This window comes from Hippocampus guttulatus, chromosome 12, assembly GCF_054856545.1.
Source record: "Hippocampus guttulatus isolate MCC_2025c chromosome 12, RoL_Hgut_1.0, whole genome shotgun sequence".
NCBI classification, from domain to species: Eukaryota; Metazoa; Chordata; class Actinopteri; order Syngnathiformes; family Syngnathidae; genus Hippocampus; species Hippocampus guttulatus.
The window spans coordinates 15,393,534-15,417,080 of record NC_141272.1 but is presented as its reverse complement, the minus strand read 5'-3'; the positions used below and the strand labels follow the sequence as shown (position 1 = coordinate 15,417,080).

General features: G+C 42.3%; 1 protein-coding gene across 4 annotated transcripts in view; it reads left to right on the top strand.

Annotated features, from left to right (window-relative positions):
• Positions 1 to 23,547, top strand: part of ryr1b (ryanodine receptor 1b (skeletal)) — a 96,968-nt gene that overhangs the window by 47,145 nt on the left and 26,276 nt on the right. For all 4 annotated transcript variants that reach the window (XR_015102530.1, XM_086126176.1, XM_086126175.1 and 1 more), the window contains 34 exons: positions 140 to 275; positions 484 to 667; positions 769 to 880; positions 958 to 1,078; positions 2,136 to 2,305; positions 3,946 to 4,166; positions 4,262 to 4,352; positions 5,446 to 5,586; positions 5,900 to 6,063; positions 6,718 to 6,796; positions 6,876 to 6,965; positions 7,459 to 7,599; positions 7,677 to 7,754; positions 7,838 to 7,913; positions 8,007 to 8,130; positions 8,466 to 8,581; positions 8,654 to 8,721; positions 9,120 to 9,241; positions 10,684 to 10,733; positions 11,909 to 11,969; positions 12,085 to 12,211; positions 12,299 to 12,407; positions 12,502 to 12,583; positions 12,766 to 12,896; positions 13,140 to 13,460; positions 14,525 to 14,765; positions 14,885 to 14,972; positions 15,580 to 15,672; positions 20,656 to 20,826; positions 20,925 to 20,984; positions 21,885 to 22,019; positions 22,221 to 22,333; positions 22,952 to 23,048; positions 23,394 to 23,500. Coding sequence is in view for 3 of the 4 variants with exons in the window: in XM_086126176.1 (XP_085982302.1) it covers positions 140 to 275; positions 484 to 667; positions 769 to 880; positions 958 to 1,078; positions 2,136 to 2,305; positions 3,946 to 4,166; positions 4,262 to 4,352; positions 5,446 to 5,586; positions 5,900 to 6,063; positions 6,718 to 6,796; positions 6,876 to 6,965; positions 7,459 to 7,599; positions 7,677 to 7,754; positions 7,838 to 7,913; positions 8,007 to 8,130; positions 8,466 to 8,581; positions 8,654 to 8,721; positions 9,120 to 9,241; positions 10,684 to 10,733; positions 11,909 to 11,969; positions 12,085 to 12,211; positions 12,299 to 12,407; positions 12,502 to 12,583; positions 12,766 to 12,896; positions 13,140 to 13,460; positions 14,525 to 14,765; positions 14,885 to 14,972; positions 15,580 to 15,672; positions 20,656 to 20,826; positions 20,925 to 20,984; positions 21,885 to 22,019; positions 22,221 to 22,333; positions 22,952 to 23,048; positions 23,394 to 23,500 (4,220 nt within the window). In the remaining variant the exon portion in view is untranslated. The remainder of the gene's footprint in view (positions 1 to 139; positions 276 to 483; positions 668 to 768; positions 881 to 957; positions 1,079 to 2,135; positions 2,306 to 3,945; positions 4,167 to 4,261; positions 4,353 to 5,445; positions 5,587 to 5,899; positions 6,064 to 6,717; positions 6,797 to 6,875; positions 6,966 to 7,458; positions 7,600 to 7,676; positions 7,755 to 7,837; positions 7,914 to 8,006; positions 8,131 to 8,465; positions 8,582 to 8,653; positions 8,722 to 9,119; positions 9,242 to 10,683; positions 10,734 to 11,908; positions 11,970 to 12,084; positions 12,212 to 12,298; positions 12,408 to 12,501; positions 12,584 to 12,765; positions 12,897 to 13,139; positions 13,461 to 14,524; positions 14,766 to 14,884; positions 14,973 to 15,579; positions 15,673 to 20,655; positions 20,827 to 20,924; positions 20,985 to 21,884; positions 22,020 to 22,220; positions 22,334 to 22,951; positions 23,049 to 23,393; positions 23,501 to 23,547) is intronic.

Here is a 23,547-nt window from a genome sequence, read left to right as displayed (position 1 = left end):
TAAAAACGCCAACCTAGTCTCAGGACGGGTGAAAAACAGATCCGATTTGTGTGTGTGGAATATTCGTCAATAGCGGAGTGTCTGTACACAAGAAATATACACTAAAGCAGTTCCTTTTGTAATCATTGTAATGACGTAGGTGGTGACGTACTTGGCAGGCTGTGGCCTGCAGATGTGCCCAATGCTGCTTTCCAAGGGCTACCCCGACATTGGCTGGAACCCATGCGGAGGGGAGAGATATTTGGACTTTCTGCGCTTTGCCGTCTTTGTAAACGGTAATTCGGCCTTCATACAGCGTGACCCAAAAAGTGTACTCACTCTTGGACTGGCCATTATTGGTATTGGATATGATTTATCGATAAGTCCATCCATCTATCCATTTTCAATACCGTATATCCTCATAATATCCTCGCGGGTAAGTTGGAGCCGGTTCCAGTCTGTCTACTCTCATAGTTCTTGTATCTGACTTCCTGCCGCTCATAGGTGAGAGCGTGGAGGAGAACGCCAACGTAGTGGTACGCCTTCTCATCCGCCGGCCCGAGTGCTTCGGCCCGGCGCTCCGAGGAGAAGGCGGCAACGGTCTGCTGGCCGCCATGGAGGAGGCCATCAAGATCTCAGAGGATCCAGCAAGGGACGGACCAACGATCAAAAAAGACAGACGCTTCATGTGGGTTCCCGTTTCACTGACTTTTTGGGTCCACAGAACCCATCCAAGGATGACATGTTTTTCAAGGAAACCCTGATCATCCTTTCTTTTCTTTATTGCAGGTTTGGTGGTGAGGAGCAGCAGGAAGAGAGCCGTGTGCATCTGGGAAACGCCATCATGTCCTTCTACTCGGCCCTCATTGACCTGCTGGGCCGCTGCGCTCCCGAGATGCACGTGAGTGGAGCCGCTTCTGTAAATGCTGCTCCAGATGGAAAAGCTGAACTCTTAACACATCTTTATTCGTCCACTAGCTGATCCAAGCAGGAAAGGGTGAAGCTCTGAGGATCCGAGCCATCCTGAGGTCTCTGGTGCCCATCGAGGATCTAGTGGGGGTCATTAGCTTGTCTGTGCAGATTCCATCTCACGGCAAAGGTGAGGTACAAAGGCTAGACAAGACTCTGTCGTCAGTATGAAGTCCCTACTTGGTACAGCCGAACCTTGTTACGCTGTACCTTGAGGGACATAATAATTCTGTATGTTATAACATTAGTTCGTAGTAACCATTTCCAGTAAAATGGCCGCCAACTACGATGTACAATGCAGTATGAACATTTATAGATGTATAAACAATTACACAATTACAAATACCTGTATGTGTATATGAAGAAAAACTGATATGATAAGACATGAAACAAACTGTAGCATTCCAACTTCATCTTTAAAAACATTCAGTCAGCAAATGTTACCCGCCATAGGCAACTGCCAGCGCCGCCGACCTCTGGGAGACTCCCTTTCAAAAGTGAGAGACAATTTCTGCCTTCACAGACAGCGAGATTTGCTTCCTCTTAGCAGACAGGTTTTCAGACCATGTGCTCAGGACCGCGCCGGGCCTCCGTGAGTTACGGCAGGAAGTACAACAATGAACCGAGTCGATCAATAGCAATGGAGGAGAATCCCGCGTTGTACATTTTGTTCAAAAGCAAGGTCGCGGTGGCAGGTAGATTCCCCGGGTTCGTTGTAACGAAGACCTTTTCACTATTTTGTGGGAAAAATCTGGTCGTTATAAGAAAGTTTATGTTATAAACCTGTTGGTCCATTTGCAAAATCGGCAAATGGAAAATGAATTACGTGAACTCGGCACTTTGAAATGTGAACATTGTAGGGGGGAAAACGTAAACGGGGTACGTTGGAACGAGGTTCGACTGGAGTAGCATAAAGACTTATGAAGGGTGTGCATTATAATTCATATATCGTATAATACAGTCAAGCTGACACAAGTAAAGTTTCATAGCATAATGTAAGTCACAGGTCACTAAATCCGCCCCTCGAGGGCCCCTATCTGGCCCCTGATTGAAATGATCAGCTCATCAGCAAACTCTGCGCAAGCCGAATGACGATTCTGGTCGTTTAAATCAGGTGTGTTAAATCGGTCGTCCAACACACTTGTTTGATTTTATTTTTTATTTTTTCTCCCCTGTCCATACTGCAGACGGTCAGATTGTGGAGCCGAAGATGTCTGGCAGCTTTGTGCCCGACCATAAAGCCTCCATGGTCCTCTTTCTGGACAGAGTGTACGGTATTGAGAACCAGGACTTCCTTCTCCATGTGCTGGAGGTCGGCTTCCTACCTGACATGAGAGCTGCGGCTTCTCTCGACACGGTGAGTCCTTCGTGTACACACTTGAAATAGACCGTGCTCACTCGGGATAGGATAAGGGAATTTTCACCATCTATTGGAGATGCCGGTTATAGTTACCGTATGTATGCAGTTCGTGGGTTTGAAGTGAATCGTGCATTATAATGAATTCCATTTGGCCTTTCTTGCGTCTCGGTGACGTTAGATCAATAATCAAATTCTACATGATCAACTGAACTATGCACGGTATTTAATGATGCAGTTTTCGGGCCTCTCAGGCTTCAGGCAGAATGACAAGACTCGAGTCAGATTCAACCCACCAGTTGCTGGAACCGTGACTTGTTTGGCTGAAATTTACACTTGAATTATATGAATTGATCATTCTTGCTTGGTGAAAGCAGTTGAAAACTCTATTCAATGAAATTGTCAAGCGAGTTGACACTTTGTTTTGTTTTTACCGTAGAAATTTTAAGGAATACATTTAAATTGAACTCAACATTTAATTTAAAAAGTCAGTTTTTTAAAGTGCAGTCAAACCTCGGTTTTCGAACGTTTCTGTTCTCGACCAAATCCGTTTTCGATCAAAAATTTCGAGTTTTTTTATGCCTCGGATTACAACTGAAAATCGGTTCTCGACCAAACTGAGCGCACTTGAATGCGCCACTTGACTCCTCTCGCCTTCCTTAGATGAGGAAGTGAAGCTTCCTTGGGTAGACGAGGAAGTGACGCTTCCTGGTGTAGCGTTCCATTGTGAGCAGACGTGTTCAATAAAGATATTTTTTTTAAAAGAGCGTGGTTTCGGTTTTCAAACAAATCGGTTTTCGAACAGCCTTCTGGAACGGATTATGGTCAAAAACCGAGGTATGACTGTATACAGTAATCCCTTGTTTATCGCGGTTAATTGGGGATCAAAAAAAGTAGCGACCAATTAACATATTAAAAAATAATATATAAACGGTCCGCGAGAAGCTGCGAAAGTCAGCAAAACAACAGCAAGTCACATAGAGCAACATATGCAGTACTGTACTCCATGTATACGAAAATAAATAAACTTTTTAAAAAAATTTTTTTAATGAATATGTTTGAAAAAATCCGCGATGCACTGAAGCTGCGATAAACCGCGAAATAGCGAGGGATCACTGTAGTACTTTTTGTTGTTGTTGTTGAGTGCGTGCAAACCTGGCAACCTGGAAGCCACTTCATGCAACAAGTATCATGAAAGGAAAGTCTGCGTCGTTATACTATTAGTTGCTGCACTGGCCAAAAATCAGAAACATACTTTCCCTTTCACTTTTGACGGCTCACAAGGTATATTCACCCCAGAAACAAAACGGAACATTGTCCAATTTGCAATAATTTTACTCTGCCAAATATCACATTCGGCCGAAAAAACAAAAACAAAACAAAAAACAAAAAAAAAACCATCCATTGTGCCCTACAAAACACTATGATTAAACCCAACGGCAATACCGGGATTCCACGAGATGGTAGTAACTTTGTTGCTTTGGTCTGAGCACAAAAATTTAACACGATATTGTAATATTTTCCCGTTCTGCCCTTTTCCAGCAGTTAGTGTAGGCAAATAACTGATCGCATCGAATTGAATCGTGATGACCACACCACAGCGTGTGTGAAACAAGACATTCTGACCTCTCTCCTTCTAGGTGGCATTCAGCACCACAGAAATGGCGCTAGCGCTGAACCGCTACCTCTGCTCGGCCGTCTTGCCTCTGCTCACCAAGTGCGCCCCCTTGTTCGCCGGCACCGACCACCGCGCCATCATGATCGACTCCATGCTGCACACCATCTACCGGCTATCCCGCGGCCGAGCCCTCACCAAGGCCCAGAGGGACGTCATCGAGGAGTGCCTCATGTGGCTCTGCAAGTCAGTTGGGGCCGGCGTGTTGGGGGTGGGATGGCAAATGGCCCAAATGTGATGGTAACAAATCCTCCTCATGCGTCATGATTTACTGTTGGCAGGTACCTCCGGCCGTCCATGCTTCAGCATCTTCTTAGGAGGCTGGTGTTTGACGTGCCCATCCTCAACGAATATGCAAAGATGCCGCTCAAGGTCCACCTCACTTTTTCGTTTTTGGAATCGACTCTATAATCTTCAACATTATTGTTCACAATTAAACATTTTTTACAGAATGTGGGTTGCGGTGGTGAACTTGGGCAGTGATTCCCAATAATTACCAGGAGACAATTATTTAATTTGACTTCATTGGTCAGAGGATTATAATTTGTTTCCTACAAACTAGGACCCAGTGGATTAATTGGCCGGCCAGTTTTAGCTTTTTTAAAACTGGCAAAAAATTCTGCAGATTTTTGCAGATTTTTTTTTTCCACGACGACACATCACAACCAAAGACAGAAATAATGCAAATACTTAAGAAGTATTGTAAAACAGTCAAATGTTCTGCGTGTAATGCATATGTTTATTCTTGTAAGCATTAAGGAACCCCCCAAAAATCATTTTATTCGTTATATATTTTATTAATTAATTGCCCGATTCATCTGAATTTTACCCTGCCAAATATCAGAATCAGCGTCGGCCTCAAAAAATTTCATATCACTTGGGCCTCTGCTACAAATAATGTATCCTTGTTCACCTATCTATGCCAGTGACGTATAGTGACAGGTGAAACAATTTAAATGCTGTTGCACAAGATGGAAGGAGGGTCACATAGCCTCCACATCTGCCTGTTGCCTTTCATATGACTGCGTGATAGCTTTGTGCTCATCTTTCACACTGAGTAAGTACTTTGGGATTAAATTACCAGAAAGACAAGATCTTCATGGCGACACGTATATTTTTGGGGAAATTTTATTGGTTGTGTGAATCTGCGAGTAATTGACCTAAATGGTTTGTAATTGTCTACAGACGCCACAAGATGGTGACAAATCAGTGTAGCAATGTAGCGTGTCAATGAAGCTTTTGCCCTTCACCATAAATTCTTTGGCCCCAAGATGGCGCCTAAACATTGTTTTCTTTTTGGACTTTGGTCAATGAATTGCTGAGTTTTCCAGTGAATATTGAAGGATAGGTTCCGCCGAAATTTGTGAATTCACAAATACTGATCTGCATGTGTTCACATTGGTGTACACATTCACATGCTTGCACAGCAGCTTTTACTGGACTAACATAAATGACTATCCTGCAGCTTCTGACCAATCACTATGAGCGCTGCTGGAAGTACTACTGCTTGCCTAACGGTTGGGCCAACTTTGGGGTGACCTCAGAGGAGGAGCTTCATCTTTCCCGCAAACTCTTCTGGGGAATCTTTGAGTCTTTGGCTCACAAGGTGAGAGTTGACATTGTTTGTTCCTTGTCTCATTTGCATGCTCACCTTTAGTCAGAGCAGGCAAAAGTAAATATATAGAAGTACAGGGACTTGTGTAAAAAGAAATTGAAGGTGGACATTCCAGCTGAACAATAAATCAAATTCAAATCAACATCAATTTTCACAATGGCTGTAATTTTCGCTCATGTGAGCGTGTTTGCATTATTGTTGCAATCTGAGTTATGATTTACTGACTACATGTCCAAATGTTTCATATGTTCACAACTCTACTTGTTAGTAACTTTGCTCCTCTGCATTCATCCCCACACTTTAGAAATTTGACGCGGAGCTCTTCAAAATTGCCATGCCGTGCCTGTGTGCGATAGCAGGAGCCATCCCGCCCGACTACGTGGATGCCAGCTACTCCTCTAACACAGAAAAGAAAGCGTCTGTGGATGCCGAGGGCAACTTTGACCCCAAACCAGTGGAGACCACCAAGTGAGATTTGACAAATACGTGCTCAAAACATCCAGCCATCCATTCTATAGACCGCTTGTTCATTAAGGTCATGGCCCAAGCATGTCAATACCACACAGCAAGGCCCAAGATTTGAACCCGGGAACTCTAGACTGTGAGGAAGAATCTGCCAACCATTAGGCCTCTGTGCTCCCTACATAGTATTCGTTAGCTGCTGGCCACAAATTGTGTGATGCACTGATGAGGCATAGATAATTATTAGTCAGTTTTGACTCTTGGGTATGACGAATTACAGAAAATGTACGATGAAATAATTTCTCGACATATAGGCCAAATACGATAGATTTATTCGTTTGAGTAAATGTTTCCCATCCCTCAAAGAATTATTTCTAATGAACTATCTTAGTAGTTTGAACTGAAAATCCCACAACTATGACCCCCAACATAGTTAACATTATTTTAAACTCATCTTATTACACAGGATTCGACATTAACGGTGGCCTGATGGCCCGTGGTAGTAAGCCGCTCTGTCGGGCCACTACCCACCTTCAGACGCTGTCCCGATCGCGCCAGTCTGAGTTTCAGTCACGTCACACAATTCAATTTAAATTTTTAATAATGAGAATTTGTTACGGTAACTATGTATGAATGTTAACCCGAGTCATACGTTGACAGCACCATAATCCCCGAGAGGTTGGACATCTTTATCAACAAGTATGCAGAGCACACTCATGACAAATGGGCATTTGAAAAGGTCAGTTCAGAAAAGCAGTAAATTATCTGTTCTTTTTTTCCCATGTAAATGGGTGTTGCTTCAATGGGTTTATTTACAGATTCAGAACAACTGGACCTACGGAGAGGTTTTAGATGAGAACGCAAAGACTCACCCAATGCTGAGGCCGTACAAAACATTCTCTGAAAAGGTAATGTGTATTTCTGATTCTGTGAGCTAGCCAAATTGTGGCTTTGGATCTGCCCGTGGGCCATGTACAGTCTTTTTCCATTCTTCAATCTGGCCTGCTGAGAATTTACATTTAGAGCCCTGTGAAGAGATTTTCTGTTTTATTATTCCTATTTGAATATATGATTAACACTCCTGTTGGCCTGTTTATTTTGTGATGCTGCTCGAAGACAGCTGGAATAGGTTCCAGCACGCCCGCGGTTTAGATAATGCATAATGGATCGATATTTTTGAATTTACAGTATTTATATGTTAAATATAAATATCAATATATATATTATATATAAATATAAAATATAAATATAAATATAAATATAAAAATAGACCCGGCCGTGACACAGATAAAATTTGAAATGTCAAATTTAGAAAGATTTTTTTTTTTTTTTGCAAATAAAGAATCATGAAGAGGTTTATCGTGACAGTTAATATTTCCCCCACTTGCCTGTGCCCGTCAGGACAAGGAGATCTATCGTTGGCCAATAAAAGAGTCCATCAAAGCCATGCTGGCATGGGAGTGGACCTTGGAGAAAGCCCGAGATGGCGAGGGAGACGTTGAGAAGAAGGCCGCCACCCGGAAAATCTCCCAAACTGCTCAGGTACTCTCAAGGGAGGCTTTTGGTTTGTTTTGGACAAAAGTGAGTACAAAACAAACAAAAAACATTTCTGTCTCCAGGCTACATACGATCCCAGCCATGGTTACAGCCCTCAACCGATAGACATCACAGGAATGGCTTTGTCTCGAGAGCTGCAGGTTTGTATCAGACATGCCTCTCTCACTTGTCTTCCCCCTTCGAGCTCCACCAGACGAAGATGTCTCTTTTTCTCTGTCTTCAGTCCATGGCCGAGCAGCTGGCTGAAAACTATCACAACACGTGGGGCCGAAAGAAGAAGTTGGAGCTTCAGTCCAAAGGTGGGGAGGCTTTCTTAGTCATGCGCTTGCACCAGTGGCAAATTGCGCAAAAAAAAAATAATTTAAAAAGCAAAACCAAATATCTCCTTTCAGGTGGCGGCACGCACCCTTTGCTGGTGCCTTACGACACCCTGACTGCTAAGGAGAAGGCCAGAGACCGAGAAAAAGCCCAAGACCTACTCAAGTTCCTCCAACTCAACGGATACGCCGTGACCAGGTCGGCTGTTTGTTGTCACCTCTTTAGTTCAAGGTCATTGTTGTCTTGTTTTGGTTAACGGTGGCAAAAGTACTCACACACAGTCTTATTCAGTAATAAATGCCTCAAAAAATTCAGACAAACAAACATGGCGCCATTATGAAGAAATAAGGGGATTGTTGCGGCTATATTACAATAATACACCGAGAGGAAACGGGCCAGAAATAAAATCAGAATGTGGACATTTCAGAGGTTGGTGGTTCCATTCATTGACTGTACATTTCTGCACTTTTCCATCCACAGGTACATGATAAATGTACTTAACGTCCCTAATTCTATTTTTTTTCCATGGTCAGGGGCATGAAGGACATGGAGCAGGACATCTCATCCATTGAAAAACGGTTTGCCTATGGCTTCCTCCAGAAGCTTCTCAAATGGATGGACATTGCCCAGGAGTTCATTGCTCATCTGGGTAAGCAAGACGTGTGAAAGTTCACAATATGAATGTTGATGTCACGTTGTTCCTGTTGTTTCTTTCTAATAGAGGCCGTGGTTAGCAGTGGTCGAGTGGAGAAGTCACCACACGAGCAAGAAATCAAATTCTTTGCCAAGGTGCGCTAGTTGGAGAAGCAGTGGTTGTCAAACCCGGGTCCGCAAACCCTAGCTTGGACCTTAAATTAGGATTCATGAGGGGGTCCTGCTTGTATGATGAGTGTGTTGGGGAAGCATTTTATTTCATGAAACATTTACTGTGGATGGTATGAATAACAATGACTTCTCTGCCATGTTGATTGTGTGCTAAAGTGTGAAATTAATCATCTTGAGCACCGATGGACACCACGTAGCTCCGCCCCTGCCTGTAAAGGATTCCTGGACCCCAAAAGTTTTTGAATCCCCGCTTATACAGCTTGTACAGTTTTTTTCTTTGCCACTATTTGCCAATGAATGGAATGTCACATGGGCTGCGTTTGAGTAATTTGTCTTTTGCTAAACCTAGTTTTTGCCCCTAGATTCTCCTGCCACTTGTGAATCAGTACTTCAAGAACCACTGCCTGTACTTCCTCTCCACCCCTGCTAAAGTCCTGGGAAGTGGAGGACATTCATCCAACAAGGAGAAGGAAATGATTGCAAGGTAGCCTCACAGCCATCTCGGAATTACAGTGGAACCTCGAAGGTGAAACACAAGAAATGGAAGAACATGAAAACAAATAGAAGTAGTCATAATATGTTCCATGTCCTGTACTAGCGCTGTTTTAAGTACGTAACGTTTTAAACAATGTAATCGTAATGCAAGTATACATGTAAAAATCTGCAGACAGAAAATGTAATAATTAAGGCATAATACCAAGTTAATGCGAGACATAGAAGCCCCACCAATCTCATTTAAATTTTCTTTTCGATAATATACTAAACTGTAGGTGTAAAAAGGTGTTAACCCCGGGGTGGCCAAGCATTTATATTATCAAGAGTCTTGTAACATTTGTTGCATTATCTATCACTCCCACAAAAAACGCCAATTGTTTATTTTTTAAAATTTAATTTACATTTATTAATTTCAAATTATTTTTCTCCCATTTTCTCATTAAATAATTGCTTAATTTATCCATTGTCAATGTGCTATTTCCTTCACTAGCTTTTATTTGCTGCCTATAAATAAATGAATGAAAAATGATGAAATTAAGCAATTATCCATATGTATTACATACCGTATTTTCCGCACTATAAGGCGCACCTAAAAGCATTCAATTTTCTCAAAAGCCGACAGTACGCTTAACAATCGGATGCTCCATATAAATGGATCAATATTCTGATTTCTTGGATGCAGTATTTTAAATGTTCTCTAAAGCGCTTTCTTATAGCTACAGCGGTTGTGCTACAGAAGCTGTATTGTATTGTATTGTATTGAATTCATTATATTATGTGTATTGTATGTATTGCTCCATCTAGTGGATGCATAATGCAACTGCAGCCACGATTGTAGCTTCGATTCTATGCGCCTTATAATGCGGTGTGCCCTACATATGAAAACAGTTTTAAAATAGGCCATTCGTTGAAGGTGTACCTTATACTCCGAAGCTCCGAAGTGCGGAAAATACGGTATTTATCTTATGAACATAATTGGTTGGCTAAATGTATTTATTTTTTCTTTTTTATTAATACTACAAATTAAAATGAGAAATGATCCGTTTTTCTTTTTCAGATGCAAAGTTCAATTGTTTTAAATTTCATCGATACAGTAGTTGACCTGGTCCATCTCTCCATTACACAAAAATCAAGTGTTTGGCCACCCCATAGCTTAACCACTGTCAAAAGTATTTGAATCTCAAGTTCTTGTATCACCTGAGTCGCGTTTGACTGTGGAGGTTCCACTGACTTACATTTTTATTTGAACGATTTTACACATTTCTTAGTCAAACCAACCAAGCAAAGAAAAGACAACTAGTGTGTGATGTGTCTGTCCTCTCCCTCCTCCACGCCCCTCCTAATGTTGGCTTTTCATGTCACCTCAAACATCTCTCCTTCCCTGGTTCTCTCCTCATCGTCCTCTTCCTCTTATTTTCTCCTCTGTGTCAGTATCTTCTGTAAATTGGCTGCTTTGGTGAGGCACAGAGTTTCTCTTTTTGGTAAGCGATCTTCACGGCACGAGTGTGTCTGTCCTCCTCCGCTTCTTCTTCTTCCTCTTGCATTATGACAATCACATTATTTTGCCCTCTCGTTCTCTCATCCAATGCAAGTTTTTTTGTTTTGTTTTGCCAATAACAGCCCGAGTGTGATTTGAATGTGAGTTCTTCATCATCAGAGCGAAATATGTTGTTTGGGACTCGACTAATTGGCAGAATAAAATTTTGATAACCGATTAATCGACTGATTAAAAATAAATGTGTGCGTGCGTGCGTGCGTGCGTGCGTGTGTGTGTGCGTGTGTATGTATGTATATGTATATATATATATATATATATATATATATATATATATAAAATATATATGGATGTATGGATATATGTATAAGACAGGGTGGCCTGGTGGTCGCGTCAACCTCACAGTGCAGAGGTCGTGGGCTCGATCCCGTGTGACCGCTCTGACCTTCTTGTGTGGAGTTTGCATGTTCTCCCCGGGCATGCCTGGGTTTTCTCCCAGTATCCCGGTTTCCTCCCACATTCCAAAAACATGCATGGCAGGCTGATTGAACAATCTAAATTGTCCCAAGGTGTGAGTGTGAACACGGATGGTTGTTTGTCTCTGTGTGCTCTGCGATTGGGTGGCAACCGGTTCAGTGTGTCCCCCGCCTACTGCCCGAAGACGGCTGGGATAGGCTCCAGCACCCCCCGCGGCCCTTGTGAGGATAAAGCGGCTCGGAAAACGGATGGATGAATATATAAGACATAGGAAGGAAAGGGGTAAAACAGTAGAATTTGAAGATAGAGAAATAAATGGTAGTTCACTAAAAGTACAAGATTTGGGAAAAAGTTGTAACACAAGTCATCACAGTATGTAAAAGCAAGAACATACTTTTAAACCTGGATTTACTTTCATGTATTCAGGACCGAAGCCATTCTGTGATTTATCGACAAGTTGAATCGTTTTAGAATCGATTGTACAGCTGATTGTACAGAAGGTACAATTAACGTGTATCCACTTGTTGCCGTTCATACAAGAGAATAATAGCTCACTTAAACAGTCCCACATTTCACTCTGAAAAAGTACATTTTTGAGTAAATTGAGAAGCAGCTTATAAAAACAGCACCACTGCAGTCAAGTCGAGAGTAAAGTTCCTTTGACCTACCGTCCGCTGTTTCTAGGAACGGATGCAAGTGCCGTGGTCAACTGCCTTCACATTCTGTCCCGCTCGCTGGATGCCAGGTGCGTCTCGTCCAGGCGTCACCTTTACTGCAGTCTTCTAGTTCTAGAAAATAAATCAACCAATCAAAGAAAGGACTTATTTCATATTTATAATCTTTTTGCATCACCCTCTCAGGACTGTAATGAAGTCGGGGCCCGAAATCGTCAAGGCCGGCTTGCGTCAGTTCTTCGAGAGCGCCGCCGACGACATCGAGAAGATGGTGGAGAACCTCAAGCTGGGCAAAGTGTCCAGCCGCAACCAGGTCCGAAGCTAACTGTTAAAGTCATAGAGACCCAAGTGAAATACAACTGAACCGTACATCACGAGTGAGTCTTGTTGCTTGCCGTAGGTGAAAGGCGTGGCCCAAAACATCAACTACACCACCAACGCTCTGCTGCCCGTCCTCACATCTCTCTTCGACCACATCGCTCAGCACCAGTTTGGGGACGATGTCATGAGTGAGTCCCATCCGGGTTGGGTCGGGTTCAAAGTCATCCTTGTGCCATCGTTTGTTCGCAAGCAGAGTAACGCTTTGGCTTTCCTTCTCCTCAGTGGACGACTTGCAAATCTCCTGTTATCGGATTATGTGCAGCATCTACTCGCTGGGCACAGTGAAGACGCTGCATGTAGAAAAGTGAGTGGGAACATCCATTCATCTCCATTCCTCTTCTTCCTTCTATCGCTCCTCTTTCTCCTCCTCCTCCTCTCTTCCATCCCTTTTCTCTTCCTGCTCCTTCTCCTCTCCCTCTTCAAGCTATTCTTTATCCTCCCAATCGTCCTCATCACCCTCTCCCTCTTCCTCATCCTGCTGTGCAGACAGCGTCCTGCTCTCGGCGAGTGTTTGGCCCACCTCGCAGCTGCCATGCCAGTCGCCTTCCTTGAGCCGGAACTGAATGAGTTCAATGCTTTTTCAGTTTACACCACCAAGACTCCCCGGGAAAGAACCAGTGAGTCTAATGACGACGCATCATCAACCTTCACAAATGTTTGACTTGTGAAATGATTTGATTGTTTTTCCAGTACAAATAAGTACATTAAACTCCAGTTGCACGGTAAAACTAGTTACACCGTAAAAGCATATACCGTATCGTGCAAAAGTGAGGGCACTCTCATATTTTGAAAGTATTTTATTCTTTTCACGAGACAACGCTGAATAAATTTTGCTTTTTTTTTGTTTTTGTCTCCTCCAGTTCTGGGTCTTCCCAGCCAAGTGGAGGAGCTCTGTCCTGACATCCCCGAGCTGGATATCCTCATGAAGGAGATCCACGACCTGGCAGAGTCGGGGGCGCGCTACACGGAAATGCCTCATGTGATCGAGATCACACTGCCGATGCTGTGCAATTACCTCCCGCGCTGGTGGGAGAGAGGCCTGGAGAACCTCCCCGAGCTAGAGGGCCAGATCTGCACCTCGGTCACCTCCGAGCACCTCAACCAGCTCTTGGGTAGCATCATGAAGATTGTGGTCAACAACCTGGGTATCGACGAGGCGTCCTGGATGAAGAGGTTGGCAGGTTAGTGGGAGTTTAGATTTCAACAAAATGTCCACGTCATCTTTTGTTTGGGAAACGTGCTATAACCAGTCCAAAATTCTGAAGGTCAACATATGTTAAGCCAGTGATTCTCCAAGTGTGGTCGAAAAAAAAATCACTGACACTGAGTACATTTGAGTTGCACTTAACGTTTCAGGTCAATATACAATTGCATGTAAATGTTTAAGAAATCAACCAGGCGGCACAGTGATCGACTGGTTAGCGCGTCCGCCTCACAGTGATGAGGTGCAGGGCTCGATTGTGTGGAGTTTGCTTGTTCTCCCCGTGCTTGTGTGGGTTTTCTCCAGGGACTCCAGTTTCCTCCCACATTCCAAAAACATGCATGCCAGGTTAATGGAGCACTTGAAATTGTCCCCAGTTGTGAGTGTGAGTGATTTGATTTGATTTGACTTTTTATTAGGTCTCCCATAGGAGAAACTTGTCTCGGAGGGCAGTCCCTCTGTGCTGCTACATACATTGAGCAAAAAACATACACATACACAGCACAACATAATTAGAACAATTACATACAAGACAAGACAGTATACACTCTCCACACATTGGACACTACATTACAGTCATATGCACCCCCTCACCCCCACCACACTCGTGTCCTTCCGCTTGTCTGTCTGCCTCCCTCTAATTGTTTATTGATTAAAATGATAGCCTGCGGTATGAATGAATTTTTATACCGGTTTAATTTGCAGAGAAGAGTCCTATACCTCTTTCCTGAGTTTAGGAGCTCAAATTGGGAGTGTAGCACATGAGAAGGATTGTTTAAAATGTTGTTTGCCTGTTGAATAACGGACTGCACATATATGTGCGGATGGTTGTTCGTCAAAGACAAAGATCGTCAGTTTGCATTCATGGAAGACACAGCGATTCTGAGGATTTGGGTCATTTTGAATTAAACAATGTCTGTAAATGATTAATCCGTGATAATCGACTAGTTGACAATTAATTGCTTAATCGTTGCTCCTTTTTCAGCATGCTCATTCATTCCCTAGAGTATATCATCTGAAGCTTTGGTCTCACAATGTGTGCAGTGTTTGCTCAGCCCATTGTGAGCCGGGCCAAGCCTGAGATGCTCAAATCCCACTTCATCCCCACCATGGAGAAGCTAAAGAAGCGCTCAGGCAAAGTGGTGGCCGAGGAGGACCATCTGCGCATGGAAGGCAAGACGGAGGTGGACAACGAGAACGGAACCATCCGAGACGAGTTTGCCGTGCTGTGCCGGGACCTCTACGCCCTCTACCCTTTGCTAATCCGCTACGTGGACAACAACAGGTAGATCAACGAACATCCATGCAACTATTCAGAATGTTTGGAAAGAATATGCGCCAGGGAACCGAGAGTCGCTCGAAAGCTTGTGTTATTCTCGTGATGTCATCGCTCTTTGTCCGCAGGGCAAGATGGCTCACGTCTCCCGATCCTGACGCAGAAGAGCTCTTCAGGATGGTGGGCGAGGTCTTCATTTTCTGGTCCAAATCTCACGTGAGTTTTGCCCTCCATATTTCCTTCGTCATCTTCTGTCAGTCCCATGACACTCAAATATACTTGCTCTTTGGATTCAAATACCGTATTTTCCGCACGATAAGGCGCACATAAAAGTGTTCAATTTTCTCAAAAGCCGACGTGCGCTTCATAATCCGAGGACTTCTTCTATATGGATCAATATTCTGATTTCTTGGATGCGGTATTTTAAATGTTCTCTAATGCGCTTTCTTACAGCTGCAGCGGTTGTGAAAGTGCTGTAGAAGCTGTCTTGTATTGTATTTTATTGTTTTCCCTTTAGCATTGCTCCATCTAGTGGATGCATCATGCAACCGCAGCCACGATTGTAGCTTCTATTCTATGCGCCATATAATGCGATGTGCCCTATTTATGTAAACAGTTTTAAAATAGGCCATTCATTGAAGGTGCACCTTATAATCCGAAGCGCCTTATAATGCTGAAAATACGGTAGGTTAATCAAACACTCGACCAATAAGGTACAGTAAAAAATTATTGGTGCTTGGTTACTTCCCACCATTGGCGTCACATGTGTGTGTGTGTGTTTGTGTGTGTCTGTGTGTGTATGTGCGCGTGTTTATTATTGCAGAATTTCAAGCGCGAGGAACAGAACTTTGTGGTGATGAACGAGATCAACAACATGTCCTTTCTCACCGCCGATAGTAAGAGCAAGATGAGCAAGGTGAGAGAGGACACACGCACACAAATACACTCACACACAGCTGTCCAGAGCCAATGCACATAAACGTTTATTCACCTTCAAACTGGATTTACACTATGTGGTTCAAATGGCTCAAATCCGATTTCTTTCCTTTTTTTCACCATTTTTGCTTCTAAGTGGCACAATTTAGATACAGTACCTGAAGTATGGTGATCGATGACGTGTCTGTTAAATGACAAAGGATTTGTGGCAGTGTGTTCTCAGACCATTAAATATAATCTAAATGTGCACATTATACATGTAAATAACATTAACTAAAGTGGCAATACTGTTTGTTGCATAAGAAGTAATAAACCAGTGGTGCAAAATCACTCCATCATGACCAATGTTACAATCCAGTAGCGTATTTGGATTATGTAATTATTGTAAGCCACTGTAATATTATGCAAAGTATGAACATTAATACTGTGCTTAAATCTAGAAAAAAACTACACTTCATGACTTAATGTATAAAGTTTGAGAAATACTGCAATAGACCATGAAATAGGATGTAAATAAACCAAATTAAATGTGTATAGACCACCGAATGTGATGTAAAGAGAAACATTAGAATTGTTAAATATGATGTTAAGGTGGCATGTTATATGTACATTATACTTGTACAGAGTAGAATGGCAAATCTGATATAAATGTGGTGCGTTAGTGGTGTCCAGAGTAGTAGAACATTATGTAGGAAAATGTCAGTGAAGTAATGTGGTTGTTAACTTCATTTAAATCACTGAACACACTTGTGCTAAAATGCATACAGGTACTTGGCTTGGTAATTATAAACACAGCGATGATGATAAATACATGAAAATGGAAACAGGCAAAAAATGCATCTGAATTGGACACATGCAGTGTAAATCCAGCCAAAGACATTTCAGTCACTCCATATGCTGTAACACATTAAAGAACTAATCTCTGATCAATTTACTAACATTTGCACATGCTGCAGCACATACAAAACATTTTCATGTCAGCCCTGTGCGTCTTTTCCTCTGTGGATATTAAGATGGTCCCGCAGCCGGAGCCAAACCAGCCACAACCTTGTCTTATTATTGTGTGTTCAGAGCCTCCCGAAAATAATGACAGTGCTTTCACGTTTTACAAATTTTCTTCTGTTACAATCTTCTTCCAAAACGGGATTAATTCTTTTTTTTTCTTTCTTAAAATAACAGACTGGCGATGATGCGCAGCCAATCAGCTCACGGGATAAATCCACTCATGCTCTCATTGGTTGATGTCGCGCCGGGAACCAATCACACGCTTATATACACGCCACACCCTATCATGACAACATATCTGTAACTTTTGTAAATTTGTTGAAAAGAAAAAAAGAAGCAAGCACATACTCCTCAACTCACATCAACATAGTTCCTTAACACCCCAAAAGCTTTATTTCACAATCATTATGGTGTGCTGTGGCTAGATTTCTTTTTTTCGATGGGCGGCGGGGGGTGGGGGGGGGGGATGGATTTAATTTCTGTTGGAATGAGGTTGTAACATAAGACAAAATGTGTGTGAAGCACTGTGAATATTATCCGGATGCACTGTAACTCATGAGATGCGATTCACTTTCACACCACCAATGCGCCAAACTCCCAGGAGCGTTGTTCAGAGGCAGTTTGTGGTGGCGGAGGGCCGACGGCGGCTTGTCCTAACTATGCTCTCTCTTTGTATCCTGGGTCGGGGTCGGACGGCGTCCGCTAGGCCGGAGATGGAGAGGTTAGACTGTGTTTGTGCACGAGCGCTGGGCTGACCGCATGGGCACCTCCTGGGTTTGGGCCAGGCTTCTAGTCAAGCTTCGCGCCGTGGACCGCCGCACTTGTTACCACGCAGACCTCCACACATGCTCGCTTACGCGCACGCACGCACGCGCGCATGCACACACAATGTGTGATAAAGTCACTGTCCAGTGAAAAGCAACATAGCTCTAAATGTGGAAACTTCTTTTAGTTGTTCTCCTAAACACAACAAAAATAGCACGTCAACATTAACCCTTTCGGGGACAGCGGTTACTACAGGGGACAGCTTATCATGTTATCAGGTGACAGGGTGCATGAAAGGGCTAAAACGTATTCCAGCATATTTGTGTAGTGACTGTTCAAAAATACTCATCTCAAAACGTGTGTCTTTTTTTTCATGCCAAAGCACAGCAAAAACAGCACACACACTGTCTGAACATGATATTGCAGAGCTAAAAAAATATAAATATATCTTTTTATACTGCTATATACTGTATATACTGTATATATTTGTGTGTGTGTTTTAGAGGTGCAATGATGATGACAACTTCTGTAACTGATTATAAAATTAATCTAATTATTTTTTCTAATCGTTGAGAAACCTCGTTAAATTTAATAAAGTAAAAATCCTTGGAATTTCAGCCTCAGTAGATATTGTCAGATTTCTGTAGTTCTCCATGAAAGCAGACCGACATTTGCAATCATTTGCAAACAAGTACCGGTACTCTACTTCGGAAAAGAATAATCAACATTTTGCCATAACTGACTCGTAATTAATTTAAACTACAGTACTGCTGTTTGTGCACTGCCAAGTTGAAATAATGTCCTGTTTTTTAATAAAACAATGGAAATGTTAACATGTTTTTTTGGGGGGGTGGGGGGGGGGGGTAAGTCGGGCTTATTTTTAAACAAAATAATAGATTACTAAACTAATTCTTAGTTGCCGCCCTAATAGAGATAAATAATGATATTATTGTTCACGATCTTTCAACCTTAGTCAGTGTGTGTGTGTGTGTGTGTGTAAATGTGTATGTGTGTGTGTGTATGTGTGTGTGCGCGCGCACGCGTTAGTGAGCAGGGGTCTGCCGTGGCTTGATGAAATCTCTGTGTTGTAGATTGTAGTGGCCTGACGGGCGTCATGGCGCTCGGTTTAGCAGTTTCACGTCATTTTAAAGCGTGCTCGCCTGCAGCCAAGCGCCATCATCCCACTTTGTTTGATTAATAAAACCGTTTGTCTGTAGTTAGTTGGGATAAAGTGTGTGTTGGGCGGGTGGGGGCTGGAGTTGTTTGTGACTTTGGATTTCGGCCGGCTTTTTATGTCAAATTCCACTGGTGGACTCTTCTACGTTGGCATCCTCAACATCATTTGCTTTGTATTATTCCAGAGATGTCATGCGATTTCCGTTGAGGGCTGCATGCAAAAAAAAAAAAAAATCAAAAGAATGAAAGGGCCTCTACGAATTTCTTCAATTTTGATTTATTAAACACTGTAAAACCAATGCATCAATATCCTGAACAAGAATACAAACACCGCTCTTTTGTTTCTGCTTCCATTTTTCATAAGCTCAAGAGTTTTTATTTTTTTATTTTTTTATTTTTTTGCTTGAACACAAAAGAGCTGATATGTATAAAGATAAAATGATTGTGGGCCAAGTCAAATGTTGTTTTTAGCATTGGTGGACTTTGGACACCCCTGTTGTATTTGTACCAAAAAGCCACAACCTTCAACTTTGCCGTCACCGTTGGATCTGCGCAAGCTAGACTGTCGGGGACTTAAAAGCTAGCATCAGCAGCAGGTAGCCTCAATCGCACTTACTAACTGGAACCCCGCCCCCATCCCACCCTCCACATCTAATTCATTGACACTATTAATAACGCTCAACCATTGATGTGCGTGCGTGCGTGCGCGCGTGTGTGTGTGTGTGCGCGCGCAACAGACTAACAGGGAAGCTGAGCCCATCAGAAGTTTGCGTGGACAAGAAAGCGTACTTGTTGCTCTGCAGGACACCGTTTTTTTTTCTTGTCGAGTCATTTTGTGTGCACGTTGTTCCACTGTGCATGATGTGAATCTGGCCATCACATTGCAAACCTTTTTTGTTCCATTTTCTACCTTTAGCACTTATTTGGTGTGCTTTCAGACATATTCAGCAGACCCTTTTTCATGTGATGTCAGATGTCTTCCATGGTGTATATTAGACAAGTCAATGATGAAAGGTCAAGTGAGATTAATTCGGTTATTATTAAAGATCACAATAATAGGGCTTGGTGACTGTTTTAATCCTTAACCTCACACCTTTTTTTGTTTTGCTTAAATACAAATTGAATATATGGACCAATAGAACACCGTAATAATACAAAAGTGATAAGGACAATCATAGAATTAAAAGAGAATACTTTACTTTGCTATTGTGTAACTACATGGCAATTTTTGAGAAACTGTGTTAAACGCCCGTCATCTTCAATGGTTATAAAAAGTCTAGACACCCTGGTTTTTAAATGCTAGTTTTTGTGATTAAAAAAAAAAAAATGTCGTAACGTTTCCCGCCATTAATGTGACCTATAACCTTTTTGATTCTGTTGGGGAAAAACAGAACTGTTTTCATATGGGAAGTAAAAATTATTCGGATAAGTGGTTGCAAAAGTGTGCACACCCGCATCACTGCTAATGGGGCTGTGTTTCTGAAAAATGGAACTCAACGCACACCTGTCGGCATTTGAAATATCTCTGATTAAACCCAAATAAAGTTAAGATGTTTTAATACGCTTTTCCTGACATTTTCTTCCATTCAAGGTTTTGTACTAAAAGTTTGACTGCTATTTGGAACTGTTCATAATTCCTTTCTTTTTATATCACAAAAGCCTAAAATTTGAACAGGGGAAGTTAGACTTTTTTATATCCACTTTATCTATGTCAGTGACTTATAGTGATCGGCAGAACAATGAAATGCTCTTGCACGGGATGGCAGAAGGTATGATAAACGGGTCTGCAGCTTTAGTTTGCTGTAATCACTGTGGTCGGGTTTCTCAGTTGCTGAACTCATTTTGATTGCTCGTCAAAACAGGAGAGATCTTGCTTTACCTTTCTTTATTGAGTCTCTCCCTTCAAAATTACAGACAGCGCATCTTGAAGTTGAATCGAGCGGAAGTGAATAGGTATGACTGAAAAGCGTCTACAGTGATGGGTCGGCGTGAACGTTTCCTTTTGCCCTTTTGTCAGTCCGGAGGCTCCGAACAGGAGCGTACCAAGAAGAAGCGGCGGGGGGACCGCTACTCGGTGCAGACCTCGCTCATTGTGGCAGCGCTGAAGAAAATGCTTCCCATCGGCCTTAACATGTGTTCACCCGCGGACCAGGAGCTCATCAACCTGGCCAAGATCAGATACTCGCTGGTACTGTGACACACATGAAAGCCACATTGAATATCTGGACGCGCCGTTATCAATTCACTGGTGACGAAAAGAAATTAAATCTTTCCTCATTCTTGCAGAAAGACACTGATGAAGAAGTGAGGGAATTTTTACACAACAATCTTCATCTTCAAGGCAAAGTAAGTCAATTATTGTTGATAGATAACCTCATGTACTCCAAGAACCAATAAAATGAAGAATACATGACCGTATTTTCTATAAGGCCCACCTAAAAGCATTCCATGTTCTCAAAATCCTTATAATTCGATGCGTCTTATATATGGATCAATATTCTGAATTCTTGGACATTGGATTTTAAATGTTCTATAAAGTGCTTTGTTACAGTTGCAGCGGTTGTGAAAGCTCCATGTAAATAAAGCTGTATTGTGTTGTATTCCCTTTAGCGTAGCGCCTTCTAGTGGATGCATAACGCAACTGCAGCTTCTATTCTATGCACCTTATAATGCAGCGCACCCTATACAAAACAAAACAGTTTTGAAATAGGCCATTCACTGAAGGTGCGCCTTATACTCCAAAGCACCTTTTAGTGAGGAGAATACAGTATCTATCTTAAGCATAAACATAGACGTTACTAACCTCAAAAGACCTTAGCACTGCCCTAAAACTATTTCTACTGTCTGCACCTATTGAATAATTATTTCTTATTCTAAAATAAGCCTATGCACAACCAGAAATACAATGTCACAAAAAAAATTCTAATACCTTGTTTAGAGGATTCAGGCAAAATTATGTTTCGGAAATGCTCTTTCACAAAAACTCCCCGTCATATTATGCTCTGATTTGAGATCATCCTATATTTAATCTTGCTTAGATTTTACTTTTCGCTGTCTTGATCCTGTCGTGGCGAGAGGCCTGCAGAGAGTAATGGCCCAATAACCCAACAGTTGTAGTGGTGTATGTTTTTGTGACATTTTTTTCTTTGGTGGAGTGTTGTGAGGTTTTTCTCTCATAAAATACTGTATGTGCCTTTGTTCTAATCAAGGTTGTGAATTAGCACAATGCGAATACGTGACTTGCAGGAGGAGGACCCGGCCATGCGGTGGCAAATGTCCTTATATAAGGAGATGTCTGGAAAGGCTGAAGATGCCGAGGACCCCGAGAAGGTGGTCAAAAGGGTCCAAGAAGTGTCTGCTGTCCTGTACCACATTGAACTGGTGAGTACGAACAATACCAATATAGCAGCAGATGCTTCTTGGCGACTGTGGCGCTTCACCAGAAGTTCACCAATGGTCTTAATAGGAGTGTCTTCATTTTTTCGTCTATTTTGTAAATAAAAGCCTGAAGCCCACCCCTCCATTTGGTTGCATCTGCACAGTAGAATGACAGTAACGGCTTTGTATTCTTTTGTATTGTAGACAGAGCATCCCTTCAAGTCCAAGAAGATGGTGTGGCACAAGCTGCTGTCCAAACAGCGAAGGAGGGCCGTGGTGGCCTGTTTCAGGATGACACCCCTCTACAATATCCCCACGTGATGAGTCCCTCAATACAGTGGTTCTCAAACACTCGGGGGTCCGCAAAATATTTCATCTCGTATAAAAAGGGCATAGGCAGATATGGAAACTCGCTCACTGGTGACTGTGATGTCAGTTTCAGTTGACAAAAATTGGCAAAATGGCGGCTCCCTGGGATGGCTAAAATTGGGTGGATTTTGCTGCGTAACGCTTATTCCACAAACACAATATTAATCAGAATCCTGTACTTCAACTAGTGGAGGCGCATAGAACATATTGTTGAAAAGAAAAATCGAGTTGACTTCCCCTTTAAGACTCCTTTCTCTAAAATAATGAATTTTAAACAGTATGACTTTTTTCTTACTATTAAAAAAAACTGGCATTCCAGGGTACACAGGATAGTTCGTTACAGTACCGGTATATTTCCTTAAACCTTTCATGGCAGTGGTTACTACAGTGGACAGCTTATTAGGTTATCCGGTTACAGGTTATCATTATTTGTGCATGAAAAGGTTGAAATAGTTCTCCTTGTGAAAGGCGCCCTGGGCTCAAAGGTTTGACAACCATTGGCCTACTCCACAAAGATGCACAATGATATGAACGATGATTGACGCTAACAACACCTCCTTCTGCAGGCACAGAGCCACCAACATGTTTCTGGACGCCTACAAGCGCAACTGGTTGGAGACGGAGGGCTACTCCTTTGAGGACAAGATGATTGACGACTTATCGGTCAGTCATATCCCCTTGGACTCTTAGTCCTATTTCCAGTTTCCGTGGTATTCATCCTTACACACCTTTTTTGACATTTCACAGCCCGACCAATATCTTAAATGTCTTTTATTCACCCCAAATTAGATTACTTTTCTTCAAGTGACTCAGAATTCACATCCATGAAGCTATTTATTTATTGATTTATCTATCTATCTATGGGTAAAAGTGCTACTAAGTCTGTGTGTACTGGTGGGAATCTTGAAACTTCATTCATATAGGGAATTTTTTAATGAAGATATTCTTAATATGTGTGAATGAGAAATGAACAGAATGTAAGGATTGGGCTGTGTGTACCTTGAATAGAAAGCCCTGGAGGAAGAGGAGGAGGAGGAAGAAGAGACGGAGACGAAGCCCGACCCGCTTCATCAACTCATTCTGCATTTCAGCCGAACTGCTCTCACGGAGAAAACGTAAGCACGGCTCGGGTTCTTCTTCTTCTTTCGCTTCTCCTTTTTGG